The sequence below is a fragment of the Pelophylax lessonae genome (genome assembly GCF_965119305.1).
Source record: "Pelophylax lessonae genome assembly, chromosome: 3".
NCBI lineage: Eukaryota > Metazoa > Chordata > Amphibia > Anura > Ranidae > Pelophylax > Pelophylax lessonae.
The window spans coordinates 388,729,292-388,749,111 of NC_138770.1; the positions used below are offsets into that span (position 1 = coordinate 388,729,292).

The 19,820-nt window shown below is 43.2% G+C and overlaps 1 protein-coding gene across 2 annotated transcripts in view; it reads right to left on the reverse strand.

Annotated features, from left to right (window-relative positions):
* Positions 1–1,174: 1,174 nt before the first annotated feature.
* The window catches only part of HACE1 (HECT domain and ankyrin repeat containing E3 ubiquitin protein ligase 1), a 205,960-nt gene continuing 187,314 nt past the window's right edge, over positions 1,175–19,820 (reverse strand). For both annotated transcript variants that reach the window (XM_082250000.1, XM_082249999.1), the window contains exons 23-24: positions 16,559–16,672; positions 1,175–1,478 (exon numbers count right to left, since the gene is read on the reverse strand). In XM_082250000.1, the coding sequence (XP_082106126.1) occupies positions 1,376–1,478; positions 16,559–16,672 (217 nt within the window). In that variant the 3' untranslated portion in view covers positions 1,175–1,375. The remainder of the gene's footprint in view (positions 1,479–16,558; positions 16,673–19,820) is intronic.

Below are 19,820 nucleotides of genomic sequence, written 5' to 3' on the forward strand. Positions count from 1 at the left end.
CACTGGTGGCCTGGAGAAAAAGAACTGATAAAGTGATGTAGCAAGTAGGTTGAGCTCTCTTGTATCCATCTCAGGATTTCAATTTCAGCTTTGACTGGATCGTACAGTATTTCAAAGTTCCTAAACCTTTTTATGTTTTTTTTTCTTTTTATCCACCATTATTATTAAAAACCCTTTTATATAGAGCAACCTGTAAGTTTAATAAAGAAGAGTAAATAAACCTGAAAGCATTTTCAAAACCAGACACCGGTGCAGTAGGTAGATTGCTTCAGGGTAACCATTAAAATGTGCTAACAAACACAGTGCCACATTATTATCGCTCTTGACATGCTTTGATTCGGGAACTGAAAGAACTGTGCTATACATAGTCTTTGTTTATTCATCAGTACGCCCATAAAACGGCCACTCCAAACTAATGTGTTCATACCAATTATCCCCTCAATTTATTACGACTTAAGCTTGGTGCCACTGCTCTTTTCAATTAAAAGACTCTTCGCAACTGCAGACACAGCCGTTTTATATGATTTGCGATCTTTGGTGTAACCATTAATGGTCTGCTGTAGAAAAAAAAAAAAGACCCGAAGCAAAAACATATCTCAGCACAGTGTTAATGTATAAAAAGTTTATAAAATACTTTTATTACAGCAAGCTGATTTGTACAAAAATACATCTCAGATTATCTGCACAACTAATGTATAAACAATTCAGAGCAAAGTATAACAACAAAGATCAGACAAACCTAAAACAAGATTGTTCTTTTTCCTGACCGGTTGTAAAATGAAAACAGATGAACAGTTTAAAAAGTTATGAGGGGAAAAAAAAAAAAAAGAACTGTGAGAAATAATTAAAACATTTACAAACTGTAATAAAGTTACGTTATTGGTAGTGGTACAGAATGATAACAAAACAACTCACTTTTACAGCTTATAAACACTAAAATGTTAAAACCACAGGGAAACAAAAAAAATACAATTACAGTTTTTACAAGATTTTTTTTGTAAACGTTAATACTCTGCACAATCATTCTTCCTCCATAAATGAATCATAATAAAAATAATTTATAAAAGCAATTTCTTGCAGTAATTAAACAGATCACAGAAACTGAACACATACATGAAAAGATAAAGTGTCTTTGCTCGGAAAAAAAAGTGTGCCTTGTTTTTCAATCAGAACAGCATGATGTTTTTTTTTCCTTGCTTTTCAAATCACACAACCACACAAACACAATCTTGGAGAAAATAGGTACTTTACAAATCTTTGAAAGTCAGCCCTGCCCGTGGGCAGTATCAAGCCTGTTTTCCTCTTGACAGTTTTCTAAATTGGTTCTGCCACTCTAAATTGCACATCAGTAGTCAGATGAGTTTTTCTTTCTTCATTATGCCATTGTATAGCCATAGCTTCCACAGTGCAAAGCCACAAGAAGCCTGTCCTTTAGGATTTCCTTGCTCGGGTATTCCGGCAACTTAAGCATATTGATGCTGTAACAAATGAGCAAGACAAAAAAAAGAATACATATTGAATCAAAGCCTGTAGATTTAAAAAAAATAATAATAAAAAAAAAAAAAAAAAAAGATCCCCAAGGGACAGGGCACACATGAGATTATGTGATGGTATCTATTACACAAAGGGCTATATATTTTTATATATATATATATATATATATATATATATATATACACACATACATACATACACCCACACACACCATAAAGCACCAAAACGGAATCACCTCATTTAAGAACAGCAGCGCGTAAAGTTCATAATTCTTTTGCTTTCAGCAATAATTAATGCTTCACTGATGCGACAACTTAAACCTGATAGATTTGTATTAATGACTACATTATGTACATGTCATTGCCCTTTGCACTGCATTGTTAAATTAACACTTTTTTTAATTTGCTTACTACTTGTGACTACATAATGAAACGATATTGAAGTGGGAGTACAAAGAGCAGTCATGAGATTCTGAAGTTGCTGGTCTACATTACAGCATATTCTAGACTTCGATGTCTTTCCAAGATGCAAAAAACATTTTATCCAGCTGTATTTACTCAGTGTAACTTATAACTTGTAACTTATAACATCCAAGAGAAAGAAGTTAACATAAAATCATGAAAAAAAAAAAAAAAAAATCAAAAACAGAATCACTGAGTTGGAAAAAGGATTCCCCCGCTAAAAATAACTTCTAAACTCAATCAGGTGTAGTTAATCACCATCTCAAGGGCACACAAAGCCATTTGACTTTCACAACTGCGATCAGCTGTGGTCATTTTGATTAGCGCAGCATGAAAAGAGCTTTCCTGGAGCATTTAATTTCCTGATAGTGCAACTGAAGCAAACAATCAACTATAGGCGGCAAGGCAGTGTCAAAAGATCTCTGGGTTAAAGTTGTGGACAGGCACAAGTCAAGAGATGAATACAAACAATTTTCAAAGGCTTTATCAATGCCTACAAGCACAGTGAAGTCTATTATTAGGAAGTGGACAGTATCTGGAGTGACATCCTGATCCGGGCTTGTATGGGAGGGTTGCAAGAAAAAAAGAAAAAAGTGTCACTGCTCAAGAAAGGCCACATGCAGTCAGTAGCTTTGCCAAAAATGCACCTTAAAGATTCTGAGGCCACATGGAAAAAGGTATTATGGTCAGATGAGACTAAAAATTAATTATTTGGCCTCAACACTAAAAGATATATCTGGCAGAAATCCAATACAGCTCACCATCTAAATAACCCCATTCCTACAGTAAGGCAGGGAGGTAGTAATATCCTGTTATGGGGGTGTTTCTCTGCAGCAGGGACTGGAGCACTTGTCAGAAGAGAAGAAAAATGGATGGGGAAATACTGTCAGATTTTTGGGGAAAATCTGCTGCCCAAGAAAAATGGCAGTGGTTAAAAGAGAAAAAGGTAAATGTCCTTGCATGGCCTAGTCAGAGCCCTGATTTAAACCGCATTGAAAATCTGTGGAATGACTGCAGTCCACAAATAGTCACGATCAAATTTAACTGAACTTGAGCAAAGATAGTAGAGACATATGCCAACAGAATAAAGGCTGCAATTATAGCAAAAGGTGGTTCAACAAAATACTGACACAAGGGGGTGATCCTTTTTCCAACTCAGTGATTCTGTTTTTTTTAATTGGATTTTTGTAAGAACTTACCGTAAAATTATTTTCACAGAGTCCTCTGACAGACACAGCTCTCAATGCTTCTTCACTAATGGGTAATGCGCCATCTACAGGAGTAGACTAGGCAGTGAAAAGTTTTCACTCGCCACGCCTATAGGGGCTGTCCCTCACAACATTACCCCAGACACACTGTGCTCTCAAATCAGTTTCATAGCAAGCAGTGAAAGAAGACACAACCAACCTCAAAATAGAGGGGGGAGCTGCGCTGTCATAGGACTCCGAAAAAAGGATTTTACGGTAAGTTCTTACAGAAATACAATTTTCTCTTACGTCTTCTGACAGACACCGCTCTCAATGCTTCTTCACTAATGAGACGTCCCAAAGCAGTGTAGGCATGAGGGGTGGGAAGAATGCAACCAAAAACTGTTAATGCCTTTCCAAGGCTAAGAACGTAGCCAACAGGGCAACAAAAAAGCTCAACCAAGAGCAACAGGAGCTTACCCCAAAACAAAAAATTCACCCCAAAAAGAGAAACCATTGTCTCTTCGTCAAACAGCAGCCTGCAAAACTTTGCGGCTAAAGGAAGCATCCGAGGATGCCATCAAATCGACCTTGTAGAATTTTGTAAAAGTGTGTACAGAAGACCAAGTCGCCGCTTTACACACCTGAGCCACAGATACCTAATGGCGAAAAGCCCAAGAGGCACTCAGCGTTCTAGTAGAATGTGCCCTCACAGGGAAAGGAGGCACCTGACCCTTTAACAAATAGGCCTGAACAATAGTCTGTCTGATCCACTTTGATATGGTTGAAGCAGACGCAGCTGAACCCTTATGTGGTCCCTCAGGAAGGACAGAAAATTAGATGTCCGAAAGGACTCTGTGGCTGACAGGTAGACCCTGACCGCCCTAACCACATCCAGCGAATGCAAGGCAAATTCTTTTGGATGATTGGGCTTAGCACAGAGCGAAGGCAAAACCATATCTTCATTGAGGTGAAAAGCTGACACCACCTTAGGGAGAAAGGATTGGTTAGGACGCAGAACAACCTTATCCCTATGAACGACCAAATAAGGCGAATGGCAGGACAGAGCCGCCAACTCAGACACCCTGCAAGCAGAGGTGAGAGCCACCAAAAAGGCAACCTTCTGAGACAACAAAGGCAGAGAAATGTCCCTGATATCTTCAAAGGGAGGTTGCTGGAAAACGGACAAAACCAAATTCAGATCCCACGGAGGCAAAGGGGATCTCCTCGTTGGAGCCAAATGACGCACCCCTTGAATAAAGGTGCGAATCAAGGAATTAGTCGCCAAGGGACATTGGAAGTAAATGGCTAAGGCCGACACCTGACCTTTAATCGTGTCCAAAGCCAAACGTTGCTCCACTCCTTTCTGCAAGAAGGCTAAAACCCTCGCCACACCAGGTAATATACATCTTCCAAGTACGATGATAAATCTTCCTGGAAGTTGATTTCCTAGCTCTCAGCAAGGTAAGAATCACAGAATCAGAGAGACCTCTGTCCCTCAACACCTGGCCTTCAACAGCCACGCCATTAAAGCCACTGACCGTAAAGGTAGCCGCCAGGGAGGCTCGATGCCCATCTTCACCAGGTCTGCGTACCACGACCAGTGAGGCCAGTCTGAGGCCATCAGAATCACCTGCACCTTCTCCACCGCCAACCTGCGGAGGAACCGTGACAACAGTTGTATCGGAGGGAAGGCATAAATCAGCCGATATCGGCTCCAAGGCACCACCAATGCGTCTGTGGCGTCGGCCAGAGGATCTCGAGCCCTGGGCACAAACCTCTCTACCTTTTTGTTTAGACGAGATACAAACAGATCCAGCTCCGGGCACATAGGAGGCAAAAAAGCTCCGGATGCAAGGACCATTCCCCCTGATCCAGAACCCGACAACTCAGGTAATCCGCCTGCCAGTTTTCCACTTCTGGGATGTGAACTGCGTAGAGAGCCGGAACATGTGCCTCGGCCCAAGTCAGAATATCGGCCACTTCCCTGGCCACCCAGGCACTCTTGGTGTCCCCTTGGTGATTGATGCAAGTCACAGCCGTGGCATTGTTGAATTGCACCCGAACCGGAAAACCATGCAGCCGTGGCGTCCAATGGAGCAGGCACAGTTTGATCGCCCTGAGCTCCAGGACATTTATCGGTAAAGACGATTTCTCCGGTGACCACATACCTTGGGCCCAAAGGTTGTCCAGCACTCCACCCAAGCCTGACAGGCTGGCATTTGTGGTGAGCACCATCCACAACAGTGGCAGAAACGACCTGCCCTGGCTCAGAGCGGGCGACTGAAGCCACCACGAGAGCTCCGACCTTGTGGGACGACTTAGACATATCATCCTGTCCAAGGACTGCGGATCCTTGTTCCACTCTGCAAGAATCTCTGCTTGTGTGAAATTGGGCAAACGGAACCACCTCGAAGGCAGACACCATCAGCCCCAGGGACCTCATACACGTCCGCAGGGAGGAAAAATTGTTGTCCATCAGAATCCTGACCTCGCCCTGCAAGGTCTGGAGTTTTATCCTCTGGAAGAAAGACCCTCGCTTTAGAGGAGTCCAAAACCATGCCCAGATAACTCAGACGCACTGATGGACTCAGCGCAGACTTCTGGAAGTTAATGGTCCACCCGAACTCCTGAAGCGTCCGAACCGTGAAGGTCAGGTCGCCCGACAGGGTGGCACAGGAGCTTGCCCTTAACGGGAGATCGTCCAGATAACTGAGTACCGCAACCCCTTTTTTGCGTAGCAAAGCCAGCATCTGAGCCAAAACCTTGGTGAAGATTCTGGGAGCGGAAGCTAGACCAAAGGGTAATGCAACAAATTGAAAGTGTTCCTCAGCCACCGCAAAACAGATACCGCTGATGACCCTCATAAATAGGGATGTGCATATACGCATCTTCTAAATCGATGGAGGCCAGTAAATCCCCTTGATTTAACTACGCTACTACCAACCAAATGCATTCCATCCGAAACTTCTGCACCCCCAAAAAGCAGTTCAGCGACTTGAGGTCCATAATTGGACGCACCTTGCCCTCCTTCCTGGGCACCGTGAACAGGTTGGAGTAAAAACCTGAAAACCTGTCCTGCTGAGGAACCGGGACAATTACGCCGTGTGCAAAGAGATCCTTCACTGCCCCCCTGAGATCTGTCACACGATCCGGAGACAGAGGGAGATTTCATGGAAAGAACCTGTCTGCTGGGCGAGATCGAAATTCGATCTTGTACCCTGAATGAATCAGTGCTTGAACCCATTTGTCTGGAATCAGAGACGTCCAGGGTTCTCGAAAGTAACGCAGACGCCCACACCCCTGAACCGGGTGAGGGCGTCCCTTCATGCAGAGGAGGACTTGGCCTCCGCACCGAACTAGCCAGCCTTGGGCTTACCCGACTAAGCCTTCTTGTTTACTCTGGAGGCTCTGAATGGTTTGCCTTTTTCCTGCGCCCCTAAGGCACGAAAAAGCCCCCTGTGAGCCTCGAAGGAAGGCCCCCGCTTGTTGCGAGGTGCCTTACCTCTTGAGGGTTGAGGAAGGAGAGTACTCTTACCCCCCCGTTAGACGCTTGATTAACTCATCCAAGGAGTCACCAGACATTCACCCAAAAAGGGAAGTTCAGTTACGGCCTTCTTAGAAGCCTGGTCCGCCGACCAGCTCTTCAGCCACACCATGCGGTGTATGGCGATCCCCACCGCAGACACTCTGGCAGCCAGAGGCGCGGTGTCCAGGGCCGCATCAACACAGGTACACCATGGCATGGGCCATCTGATCCGTAAGCTCAATTAGAGTTGGAGGAACAGACTCAGCGTTCAAGTTGCTCCTAAGCACCTTGCTCCATTCAGTGACTGTCTAAGAAACCAGGAAGGAGGCGAACACAGGTTTTAGAATCGAACCTGCCAACAAATGCAGGTGGTGGGAAAGGGATTCCATACGCCTGTCCACCGGGTCCTATAACCACGGGGAGTCTTCTTACAGGTACCACAGTAGATTTATTCAACCGGGAAACAGTGTGATCCACCTTAGGTGACACCGTCCAATGATTGGACTGCAAAGGGGTAACGGCGCTGAAAGCGCTTGGGAACTACCAGCATGTGTTTAATGCGCCGCCATTGCTCATTCACAATATCGTGAAAATCCTCGGGACAAGGAAAAACCTCACCTGACTTCTGGGCTTTGCGGGAGACGAAGACAATCCTGACTGTGTGGGCTCATCATCCAATTGCAATGTTTCCTTTACCGAAAGAATCAGTGCTTCCACCAGAGCGTGTTCCTGCGCTGCAGCTAAGGAGGACTCATCCTCCTCAACAACTGACTGTGAGGACAGGGATCCCTTAGGGAGGGTGTTGTCCGTGGCAAAAACAACAGGCTCTGAATCAGAGGACTGAGAGGGCATCGGCCTTTTGTTGGTAGAGGGTTTCATCACAAGATCCACCTATGACGCCAGAGTTTCTAAGGCTGCAGAAAGACACCAGAGATTGTGATCCGGATGCACAAATAAAATTAGAGGGGAAATGTTCACCTTGGGACTCAATTTTTGTAGCAGAGAAACAAAAAAGGAGTACACTGCCCCTTTAAATTGTGACCGCGGTTCGCACCGATACATCGTGCTAAAGCCGGAGTCCCCCTTTATGTTGTAATGTGTCCTGTCCAGTCTTCCAGCATGTGAAACTTCTGAGAGGAAGTGACCAAACATCACTAGGGGCCGAGCCCGCCTGTGTAGCGCAAAAGCCACAACAAAATGGTGCCAATAGAAAAGCATAGGAAGCAAAGGGAAAATGGCCGCCGCCCATACAGCGCGGCCTATGCCCACACTTAAAATGGTGGCCGAAAAAGGCGCCAAGCACTCAGGAGGCTAAAGGAAAATGGCCGCTGCCGATACACAGAAGTGGCCTATGCCCACACCTTAAATGGCAGCCGAAAACGGCGCCAAGCACCCAGGAAAACCAGGGAGGAGGCCCCCCGTGGGAATCCACCTAAAAGAACCCCCCCAGGACAAGGTAACTTTATACACACCCCCCCAGGCGTCTGACGCCGCTATAGCGCCCCCAGCGGGATCGGGGAGGGCAGAACCCGTCCTGACAGGCCTGGGGAATCTTCCAGAGAGACACAGCACTGTTATCCCCAGGAGTGGGCCCCATCTCCCCCTCAGAGGTCTGTCCCAGGGACACCGGGGGACGTTGCATCACTCACAAAACCATGGACTAGGGGGCTCCGCTCCGAAACAGCTCGCCTCCCACCCTGAGTGAGGGTGCTGCCAGCCAGAAGGGGTACGCTGCGACTCAGGGCATTCCAGGTCGATTCGTCCCGGTGAAGCATCCGCTCGCAGGCTTGTCCCCATCCATCGGGGCTCTGTCGTGGCGAGGCCTGAGCAGACCACAACCTGCGCATACTCGTTGGCCAGGCTGGGAGACCATAAGGATCTAGATTATCCAGTGCGAAACCCCAGCCCGGCTGTCGCTTGTAGTTCCACAGGAGGATCCCCCTGACACTAGCTAGCGATAGTGAGTAAAGAGAAATAAACAAACATTTTCAAAAGAAAATAAAAATAGATCGAAGTCCCAGCAGGGAACCTAGGTCCTACTCCTAAACTAGGCAGCAAGAAACGAATTGTAGAGCACAGTGTGTCTGGGGTAATGTCGTGAGGGGCAGCCCTTATAGGCGTGGCGAGTGAAAACTTTTCACTGCCTAGTCTACTCCTGTAGATGGCGCATTACCCATTAGTGAAGAAGCACTGAGAGCTGCGTCTGTCAGAGGACGTAAGAGAAAAAAAAATTGACACGTTGGTATTATATTTTTCAATTGGATGTTGGAAGTTGCACAATACAGCTAAATACAGTTGGATAAAATACAAACTGTCTGTCTTCAGGCTGCAAAGCAACAAATGTTTCTTTTTTTTTAAAGGGCAGCAATTCTTTTCTATGCCCACTGTATACCATAGTTTGGAGACTATATAAAACTTTCACACAGACTAAATATACACTGATATTTGGCTTTTTTTTTTTTTTAACCAACGAAATGTAGCAGACTACATTTTGGCCTAAATGTTTTCAACAAACTAAGAAAAATGTGGGTTTTTTTTTTTTTTTTTTTACAAAATTTTCAGTAGTTTGCTTATATAGCATAAACAATTACAAAAAAACCCAGTGGTAATTAAATACCACCAAAAGAAAGCTTAATTTGTGTGAAAAAATATGTAAATTTCATGTGCGTACAGTATTCTAGAATAGCAAAAAATGCCCAGGTCATGAAGGGGTAAAACCTTCCAGTGGTCAAGTGGGTAAATTTAATTTACCCTTGCTGCTCAGGGTGCCCTCTTTGTGGTAAGCATGTCCACCTTTTATTGCTGGTCAGTAGGAGAAGTGTCACTTACTGTACATTGTTACAGATTGGTGAAAGGAGAGGAATTTACATTTTCTTTGTTTCAATGCATAATTGCTGTGAATGGTTTGCAGCAATCACAAGACACACAGCCACTCTGATTGGCTCTGTGCATTCTGACCATAAACTGTAATGTTTGCTGACAACTTAATTATAGGCATACTGTCCACACAAGCATGTTTTCAGCAGCACTACCTACCTGATGTTTATTTATAATGGTGCAGTAGTAAGGTGGTTAATAGGTACAGTAACTAGTACAGCAACTAGTACAGCAACTAGAGAAAAAAAAAAAAAAAAAGGTTGCCTCCAGGGGAGACTGCTGTTTTTGCATTCCTAGCTAGGTTGCATAGCCGAGTTGTTTTAGATTTAAGCCTGGTACACTTTTTTTTCTTGTTTAACCCAACGAGCTGCGTGAAAAAAAACTGACAGCTCGGGAGCAGCCGCTGTACTAACTATGTGATGTTAGTACAGTGATCTCCCCTGCTGTGCTAATGTATTCTGACAGTCGATCGGTTGCCGATAGGCAGACCTATTTCAGTCATGCCCCTTCTGTCGGACCAACTGCCGCACACACGGGCCAAATTTCAGGTGATTTGTATTGAACTGGTCGCTGCTACCCAATATTTGGCCCATGTGTATGGCCCTTTAGGGACTGAACATATCCGTAGTTAAAATAGTTTACGTTTTATTGCTGGCTAGCTTGAAAATGTGTTAGTGACCTTTTGTATTGCTTTGTATAAAGCCCTGCCCTTTTTCTCCTTGTTTGCTAGTTTCAAAGAGATCAGAGTGGCTGCCATTGCATACTTAAATGGACACTGCTCAAAAAAAAAAACTAAAGGAACACTTTTTAATCAGAGTATAGCATCAAATCAAATAAACTCCTGGGATATTGATCTGGTCAGTTAAGTAGAAGAGGGGATTATTAATCAGTTTATCTGCTTTGGTGTTAATGAAATTAACAGGAGCACTAGATGGACAACAATGAGACAACCTCGAAAACAGGAATTGTTTTACAGGTGGAGCTAACTGACATTTTTTTCCCTACTCATCTTTTCTGACAGTTTTTCACTAGTTTTACATTTGGCTAGGGTCAGTGTGACTATTGGTAGCATGAGGCGATACCTGGACCCTATAGAGGTTGCACAGGTAGTCCAACACCTCCAGAATGGCACATCAATACATTATTGCCACAAGGTTTGCCATGTATCCCAGCACAGTCTCAAGAGCATGGAAGAGATTCCAGAAGACAGGCAGTTAACTCTAGGACAGCTGGACAGGGCCGTAGAAGGTACTTATCCCATCAGCAGGACAGGTATCATCTCCTTTGGCAGTGCTCATCCTGTTCCTCTTTGCACAGAGCCCTACAAAATAACCTCCAGCAGGCCAATGGTGTGAATGTCTCTGACCTAACAATCAGAAACAGACTTCATGAAGGTGGCGTGAGGACCCGACGTCCTCTAGTGAGCCCTGTGCTCACTGCTCATGACCATGGAGCTCGATTGGCATTTACCATTGAACACCACAATTGGCAGGTCTGCTGGTGCCCTGTGCTTTTCACAGATGAGAGCAGGTTCACCCTGAGCACATGTGACAGACATTAAAGGGTCTGGAGAAGCTGTGGAGAATGTTCTGCTGCCTGTAACATCATTCAGCATGACCAGTTTTTGGTGGTGGGTCAGTGATGGTCTGGTCTGGGGAGGCCTATCCACGGAGGGACGCACAGACCTCTACAGGCTAGACAATGGCACCCTGACTGCCATTAGGTATCGGGATGACATTTTTGGACCCATTGTCAGACACTACGTTGGTACACTGGGTCCTGGGTTCCTGCTGGTGCATGACAATACCCGACCTCATGTGGCAAGAGTATGCAGCCAGTTCCTGGAGGATGAAGGGATTGATACCATTGAATGGCCCCCACACTTGCCTGACCTAAATCCAATAGACCACCTCTGGGACATTATGTTTCGATCCATCTGACACTGCCAGGTTGCATCTCAGTCTGTTCAGAGGAGCTCCGTAATGCCCTGGTCCAGATCTGGGAGGAAATACCCCAGGACACCATCTGTTGTCTTATTAGGAGCATGCCTCAACATTGTCAGCCATGCATACAAGCATGTGGGGCCCATACAACTACTGAGTACCATTTTGAGTTGCTGCAATAAAACTTCAGCAACATGGACTAGCCTGCTGCATCATTTTTTCAATTTGCTTTTCGAGGTGTCTTTGGATTCAGCCCTCTGTAGGTTGATCATTTTCTTTCCCATCAAACAATGTTCCATCCTTTTGTTCCTAACCCATTACCCAGTATGATATTTTTTCCCCATTAAGACTGATTGTGACTGATGTGTTTTCAAAGTGTTCCTTTAATTGTTTTGAGCAGTGTAAATTAAGGGGAGGAGGTACTGATAATTCAAGCTACGCACTGTCCATTTTCCTTGTTTTCTCTATTTGTTTCTGTATTTTAAATTCAGCTGTTCTACTGTAACCCAGACCCTCTCACAGAATGCAGTGCAGGAAAGCGAGGGGAACAACTGGTTGGGAGGCAAACACAAACAACGGGCTCTTTTATTGTAGAACCCGTTTCCTTTTGACTTAAAGGGCACAAAGCAATGTATGCTGTAGTACTACCGTGATTGGTGGGTGTTGTCTGTGTTAACCTAAAACATGTAACACAAACCCATAGAGCATTTTTAAACTATATGTCTAGAAGTATCTATTTGACTTAAGCCAGCCTTAGACAGATCAAAATTTAGGTATGGGCAGGTTGGTTATACTGAAGACGATCCATTGATCGATTTCAGTACAACCAGCCTTTTGGATTTTTTTTTTCCAATGCAATCACAGTTGGTGGCTATAGACCCAAGCAGCGATCTTTGGATTCCGGTCGCCTGGGAAACCTCCCACTGTCAGAATACAAAAACGCAGCAGGAGGGATTTCCCCATCAACACTAAATGTATTGATGGGGGAATGAAGCAATTTTCTTTCCTTCAACCCGTAGTTGAGCAAAAGAAAATTGGGTAATGTATGGCCTGGCTTTGAGTTTCACAATGTTGTTATATGCCCAGCATTCATGACTCATAAGCAAAGCCTTGTCTAATTGTTTTATCCAATGCAATGAGAGTAATTCAGTAGCAGTTAAGGGAACTCTCATGAAAAAAAAAAATGTGACAGCTGGTCACAGATGAATCAAAATTTGGCTGCTTCAGTAGTCCCTGCTGTCAGAATACAATAGCACAGCAGGGAGAATTCCTTCATCCACCTCGCTTGTGTGGATGGAGGAATCCACACCTATGGCCAGCTTTAATCAGAGAGGTGCATAAAGCAAAGTTGACTGATTATTAAAGGTAATAGCCAGAATCGTGTAACAAATTTGTCCTAAAAGTCTGTCCAAAGATATGTCAAAGCCTCTATGAAGTAAAATTATGATTTAAGGTTTCTCTGATTTTGAACTATAAAAAGTGTCTGGTAAGAGAAACTGGGAGACTTCAAATAAGCCAAAGATCTAGTGTGTCACATGAGAGTTTAACTATCCCAGAGCACAGAACTGAATCCAGAAAGAAGAAAACTTATTTTCAATGTAAACGGTCCTATGTTTGCGAGATATTATACTAACTAGTTTTATGAATAAAAGGGTAGTAAAGTGTCAAGAAAAAAACCTGACAGACACAGCGCTTCTGAATATAACGCCACCTACAGAAGTAGAACACTAGAAGAGTAGACAGAAAAGAACACAACACTGCCTATGGACAGTCCTAACTGGTATAAACCCCGTTCACTGCTATAGGCAATCCAGTTAGTCACAAAGTATAAATCGGATCAGAAGTATAAATGCCAATAGAGGGGTGGGTGCTGTGTCTGTCAGTTAACTCAGAGAAAAGGATTTTACAGTAATAAAAAAAAAAAAAAACATTTTTCTCTTATGTTCATTGACTGACACAGCATTCGACCATAGGGATGTCCTATGGACAGTGCCTCAATAACGGGTAGCCAAAACAGATGCAACCAGGCAAACATGCCAACCACCTAAACCAAGGCCAACAAGGAGCCTTAAAACAGCAGCCAGCAAACTGCAGCCAGAACAAGCATCAGAAGATGCAAACCCATCAACTCTGTAAAATGTGCAAGTGTGCACAGAGCTGCCTTGCCAAACTTTGACACAGATGCCAGAGAGCACAGGAGGCACTGATCGCCCAAGTGGAACATGCCTTAAGGGAGAAGGGATGAGCCCACCCTGTAATAGGGTACGCTTGAACAAGTGCCTGCCAGATCCAGTAGGAAATCATGACAGATGAGAGCACCAGACTGTCCCTGAGGCCATCTATGAGCATTAAGGCGAATCTGACCTCTGCAGGAGGCAATAGTGGATGGGTACATTAAATAAGTGCAACGCAACCTCCTTAAGATGCGATGACCATGAACACAAGAACACTCAGGTAGATGAAAATCTGACACCATCTTTGGTAGAAAGGAGGGGCACAGTTGAAGAACCACCTTAGCCTTGTGTAGAACCAAAATAGGGAGACTAACAAAAGAAAGGCCGCCAGCTCAGACACCTGTCAAGCAGAAGCAGTGGTGACCAAGAAGGCATTTTTTTTTTTTTTAACAAAAGAGTAAGTAGGAGAATATCATGAATACTCCCCAAAGGAAGGCTTTTAATGAACCGAAAAAAAAACAATGCAAGCCCAACAGTGGTAACAGGGAGCGCATGGGTGGACACCAGATGCTCAACCCCTTGAACAAAGGTGCAAAGCCAGAAGTGCGTGGCCAAGGGACCCTGAAAAAAAAAAAAAAAAAAAAAAACATGACGAGGACAGAAACTTGACCCGCAATGGCACTCAAGGCATGTTTTTGTGCAATCCCCTGTTGAATAAAGGACAATAACCGAGCCACTGAAAGTAATGAGGATGGACATCCAGAGCCTTGCAACAGGCAATATGAGCCTTCCAGGCATGAAGATACATCCTCCAACAGGCTGACTTGCGAGCCTTTAACAATGTGGTAAACACACTGACAACTTCCAGTTCTTCAAAATCTGGCTTTTAGGAGTCAAGCCAACTAAGCCAAAGACGGTAACGCAGGGAGGTAGACCGAGCTATGGGACAGGAGGTCCTCCTGAAAAGGCAATTGCCAGGGGCTTTACGATTAGCTGCCCCACAATAGTGTACCAAAGACCAATCTAAAGCTACCCGATTGATGAAAATCTCTTTTGCCTCCATCCCATGAACCTGCGCAGCAGGCGAGGGAACAGCTTGATAGGAGGAAAGGTGTAAAGAAAAGGATACTGGTCCCACAATGTCCCTAGCGAAGCCGGATGCAGGGACCACTTCCCCTATTCAGCGGGTGATAAACAGAGGTAATCTGCCTGTCAATTCTCGACATCGGGAACCTGGACAGTGGAGAGAGCCAACGCCCTCTGGGATGATCCCTAATTGAAGGAGTTTTAGGAAGATAAAAATGGAAGCTTAGAGACAGGACTCTCCATCTTAAATGATTAGCAACTGACAAGTCCCTGCTTTCTTCTATTGATCCAGCCTTATCAGATTTGCCCCTCCCTCATCTTCAGCTCATTCAGATCCTCCAACTTGATTTTCATCTATCAACATCCATCAGTAACCATTTTGAGGGTTTGGTCGGTAGCCATCTTAAGGCCAAATCCATTAATTCAAAGCAATCTATCACCATCTTGCTTCTGAGCATAACAGTGTGCCAGATGATTTTTACCTAATTTAAAACCCCGCTTGTGATAGATTTTGTTAGTTTGATTTGATATTCATGGTTTCATAACTCCTAGGGTTTAGATATTTAATTTTTTGCTGTATTGGCACAACTCACAGACAGACTCCATCCCTTAATCCAACTGCAGGGAAATAATGGGTAAAGTCTGTCGAAATGCAGCTTTAATGATCTGCTAGGTTTAGGAATATCTGGTTATGGTACCTAAAGGTGGTAATTGAATTACCTAATTTAGTTCCCCGGTATATATAGGTTTTAGTGGCAGAAATTGAGGGAATTTGTTGTTAAATATAAAGTTCGGTGTCTGTGTTATACTATCAATCTTACTTCTGTGTGTGTTGTTAGTGACTTCATTGTAAAAAAACTATTTATATCCTTGTAGTCAGTACTTTTACACAATTTTATTGTTCTTAAAAAAATATCTGCATACAACAGAGAATTTCAGGAAATAATTGGTCAGTTTAATTATATTTAATATTTTATATTGGAGGGACTGTCATACAGCGATCAATTAAAGGATCGATATTGCTGGCTTAATTATTCATTCAAACATCCTGATAGATATCATTTAGAAAAACAGACATAGGAGGCAAGGTCAACAAAACAAAAATTTGCACAACAATGTTAGATTCTCAGTGTACTTATATTTTAAGTTTTAAATAATCATGGTTAGGAGTATATGATTTTTCTTATATTTTAAGTTTAATTATTTAACACTATGAAAGCCTGACTCTTCCTCCAGAACTCTGTCTTCCTGACATCTTATAAATGAAAAACCTAGCAAAATAGACTGTGCACCTTGCAAGTGCAGCTGCTCCAGAGCTAGGTAAATTAGGCAAAGCTTCACTTTACGAAAAATACCCAATCACATGCAAGGAAATTTCCCCTTCCCCTCATTTACTATGCTTTGGAGCACCTACACTTGCAAAGTGCAGTCTATTTGCCTTTAGTAAATTGACCCCTATGTGTGTGAAACTACTAGAAATAGGAAGAAAACATGTGAAAAACCCTACAATTATGCAACCCTAGAGAGTGGGAACACGATACAAATATTTATGAAAATAAGGTGCTTTTGAATAGGGACATCAAGAAGGGTTAAAAATTTAAAATATTCAGTAAAGCCCACGCAGTTTAGGGTCAATTTGTTATTCTCCTAAAAGTCAAATGCAAACTCCTGGTTTCATAAGCAGTAAATGTCAAAAGTACATACACACAGTATCACTGAATACACTGAAACCTCTTTGATTGTATGTTACACACTTCGTAAAAAGAACATACTTTATAACACAACAGAATTAATCTTTATAACTTACCATGTGCTAGAAGTTGGCAACAAATTGGATGTATATGACACAGCAGCAATAGTGAAATTTTGCAGTCCACTTCCTCCCATAATGTATGCAAAGCCACCATGAGGTACTCTGGAACTAAACATACAAATTATGGCTTATTAGATATGTTTAAACCTAACATGTTGCAATAACTGTGACACATAGATTGTTGTAAAAAAATAGTATTTATGTTTACTCTTATAAATTAATTTAAAATGTAATATGAACTACTTGTAGGAGTTGAACAACCCTAAACAAAAAGAAAATTTTTGTATACACTATATGCCAAGGTGCAGGCTCTTGTAGACTAGAGTCAGGGACCACACTATATAGAGTGGATTTGATGGAACACTGTGGCTTCCAAATAACTAAACTAAGGAATAACTAAATTAAAACCTCTGTTAACATAATTTGTTAGACAGTGATTTTTTTTTTTTTTCTTTTGCTGCCAAGTGTGAATGAGTGGCAGTGGCGTTAACAATTGTCCCCATATATTCGTGCATCAAAAAAGTCCAAGTGGGTGATCAATTATCAAACACCTAATGAGCATTAATAGAAAGTCCAGTACAGGGGGTCCCCCGGTTAGAAACAAGATAGGGTCTTCTGTAGGTTTGTTCTAAAGTTCAATTTGTTTGTAAGTCAGAACAGGTACATTTTTTTAAGTGTAGCTCAAGCAAAAAGAATCATTTTAAGTTTTTTGGATAGCGTAGGGAAGGGTTAACAACACCCCTGTATTATTATTTTTTTTTTTTTGCCATCTGTGCCCCTGTTCAGAAGATTTCATTACACTTTCTGTCCCTATGAGAACTCCATTTTGAAAATTTTGGGTTGTTGAAACAAGGATAAGTGATAAAGCTTTAGCGGAGACACCTTTTTTCCATGGGAACTCTTGCAGGAGTGAATTTCCCTTCCCAGGGATAGATTTCCTCTCACTTCCTGTGGTCTCCCTCCGTTTGTAAGTAGGAGTCATTTGTAAGTCGGATGTTTGTAACCCGGGGACCGCCTGTATAGTGATTTGCCAGAGGCTAACCAAAATAAACCCTTCGCACCAGATATGTGCAAACCCGTAAAGCAGCTCTTCAGTCATTTTTCATCTTTCCATCTATGCCCTTGTTCTAACTTTGGATAGCAAAAGTAGTTTCTGTTGTCATTATGATTTAAACAGAGTAAACACAGTTGATTGATAATAAATGGCTGCAGCCAAACACTAACCATGAGTGAAAGAAACGTTTTTGTGTAATTCATATTCTCTGAAAAATGCCTAAGAAATCATAAATTCTGCCAGTGTATGTAAACTTATGAGCACAACTGTATATATACACACATATATGTGCTGTGTGTGTGTGTCTTTGTAAACCCAGGAAGTGAACAGGCAGCAGCTTCAGCTGCTCACAGTTAAAATGGATGCAGACAGACTTAGTGGAGGGAGATTTCTGCAGCATATTTGGCAAGTACAGAATCACAATACATATAAAATTATATGCTAAGTGGTTGGAGAGAAGCTTCAAAATGGCAAAGATGTTTCTATTACAAATTAGGTGAGCAGACTGCAGTTCCTCTTCACGCCGATGGAACGCAAATATATGGCCTCAGCTTCAAGGGGTTGAACCAGGGTGATGCCTGCAGCTAGAGCCATCACCCCAGTACCATTGTTTAGAGCCGACGGTCGGCTTTCTTTTAACAACCAATGCGGATGAGCCCCCCTCCGGTGGCTCGCCCGGGTCTCCTGTCCCACCAGGAGACCCAAGCCACCAGCTGGCACGTCCGCCGGCTGGCCAAATGCCCGAATAAAGCTGGATTCGGCTTTGATTGGGTCTCTGATGTAAAAACCCAGAAGTGATGTCATGACATCACTTTTGGGTACTGAAAGCTAAAAAGGTGCCAGATTTAAAAAAAAAAATGACAGCATTCAAAACAGCCAAACTTGGCCTTTTGAATGCTTTTAAGTGCAGAGGAGGGGTTTGAGGTCATTTAGACCCCAGATCAGAAGTGAACGCATACGCAAGTCACGCTTGCATATGTAAACGATGTTTAAGCCACACGTGAGGTATCACCGTGATAGTTCAAGCGAGAGCAATAATTCTAGCACAAGAACTCCTCTGTAACTCTAAACAGGTAACTGTTAACATTTTTAAAAGTGACGGCTAAGGAGATTAAGTATCGTAGTTTGTCACCATTCCACGAGTGTGCGCAATTTTAAAGCAGGACATGTCGGGTATCTATTTACCCGGCGTAACATAATCTTTCAAATTATACAAACAAAATTGGGCTAACTTAACGTTTTTTTTTGTTGTTTTTTTATTCATGAAAGTGTATTTCTTCCCAAAAATTGCATTTGAAAGACCGCTGTGCAAATACCGTGTGACATAAAATATTGCAATTAACTCCATTTTATTCTCTAGGGTCTCTGCTAAAAAAATATACATGATGTTTGGGGGTTCTAAGTAATTTTCTAGCAAAAAAAAAAATGGGACTTTTGATTTACCTTAAAATCCATTTCTCTGATGTTCATTGATGTTCACAGCGTCTCATCTTCTTGACTACGTGGGTTATACTGCCCCCTGCAGGAGTAGGACACTAGGCAGAAAAGAACTCGACTTCGCCTATGGGGCAGTCCCAGGGGGTATACGCCCACTCTCTGCTATAGGTACTCAGTTTGGTTACAAGCAGCGTCAGAAGAAAAAAACCCAACTCCATAGAGGGATGAGTGCTGTGTCCATTAACGATCAGTCAAAAATCCCATTTTCTCTCATTCATTGACAAAACACAGCTCCTCATATTATTGACTAGGTGGGACATCCCAAAGCAGTGTCAAACATGAGCAAAACAGCAGCCTGCAAAACATTGCGGCCAAAGGAAGCATCCGCAGATGCCAACACATTCACCTTATAAAACGTTGTGAAAATGTGCACAGACGACCTGGTAGCCGCTTTGCAAACCTGCATCACTGACACCTGACGGAAAGGCCAGGAGGCAATAAGTGCCCGAGTAGAGAGCACCTTAACAGGGAAAGGAGGAACCTTAATGGAATAAGCCTGAATCACTGTCTGTCTGATTCATCTTGAAATGGTCACAGCAGAAGCAGCCAACCCTTTGCGAGGTCCATCCGCGAGGACAAATAGGGAGTCTGACTTCCTAAAAGAGCTGCCAGGTACACCCTGATTGCCTGAACCATATGTAGGCAATGCAAGGCAATTTCCTTGGGATGCTGAGGCCAGGGACACAGGGAAGGCAACACAATGTC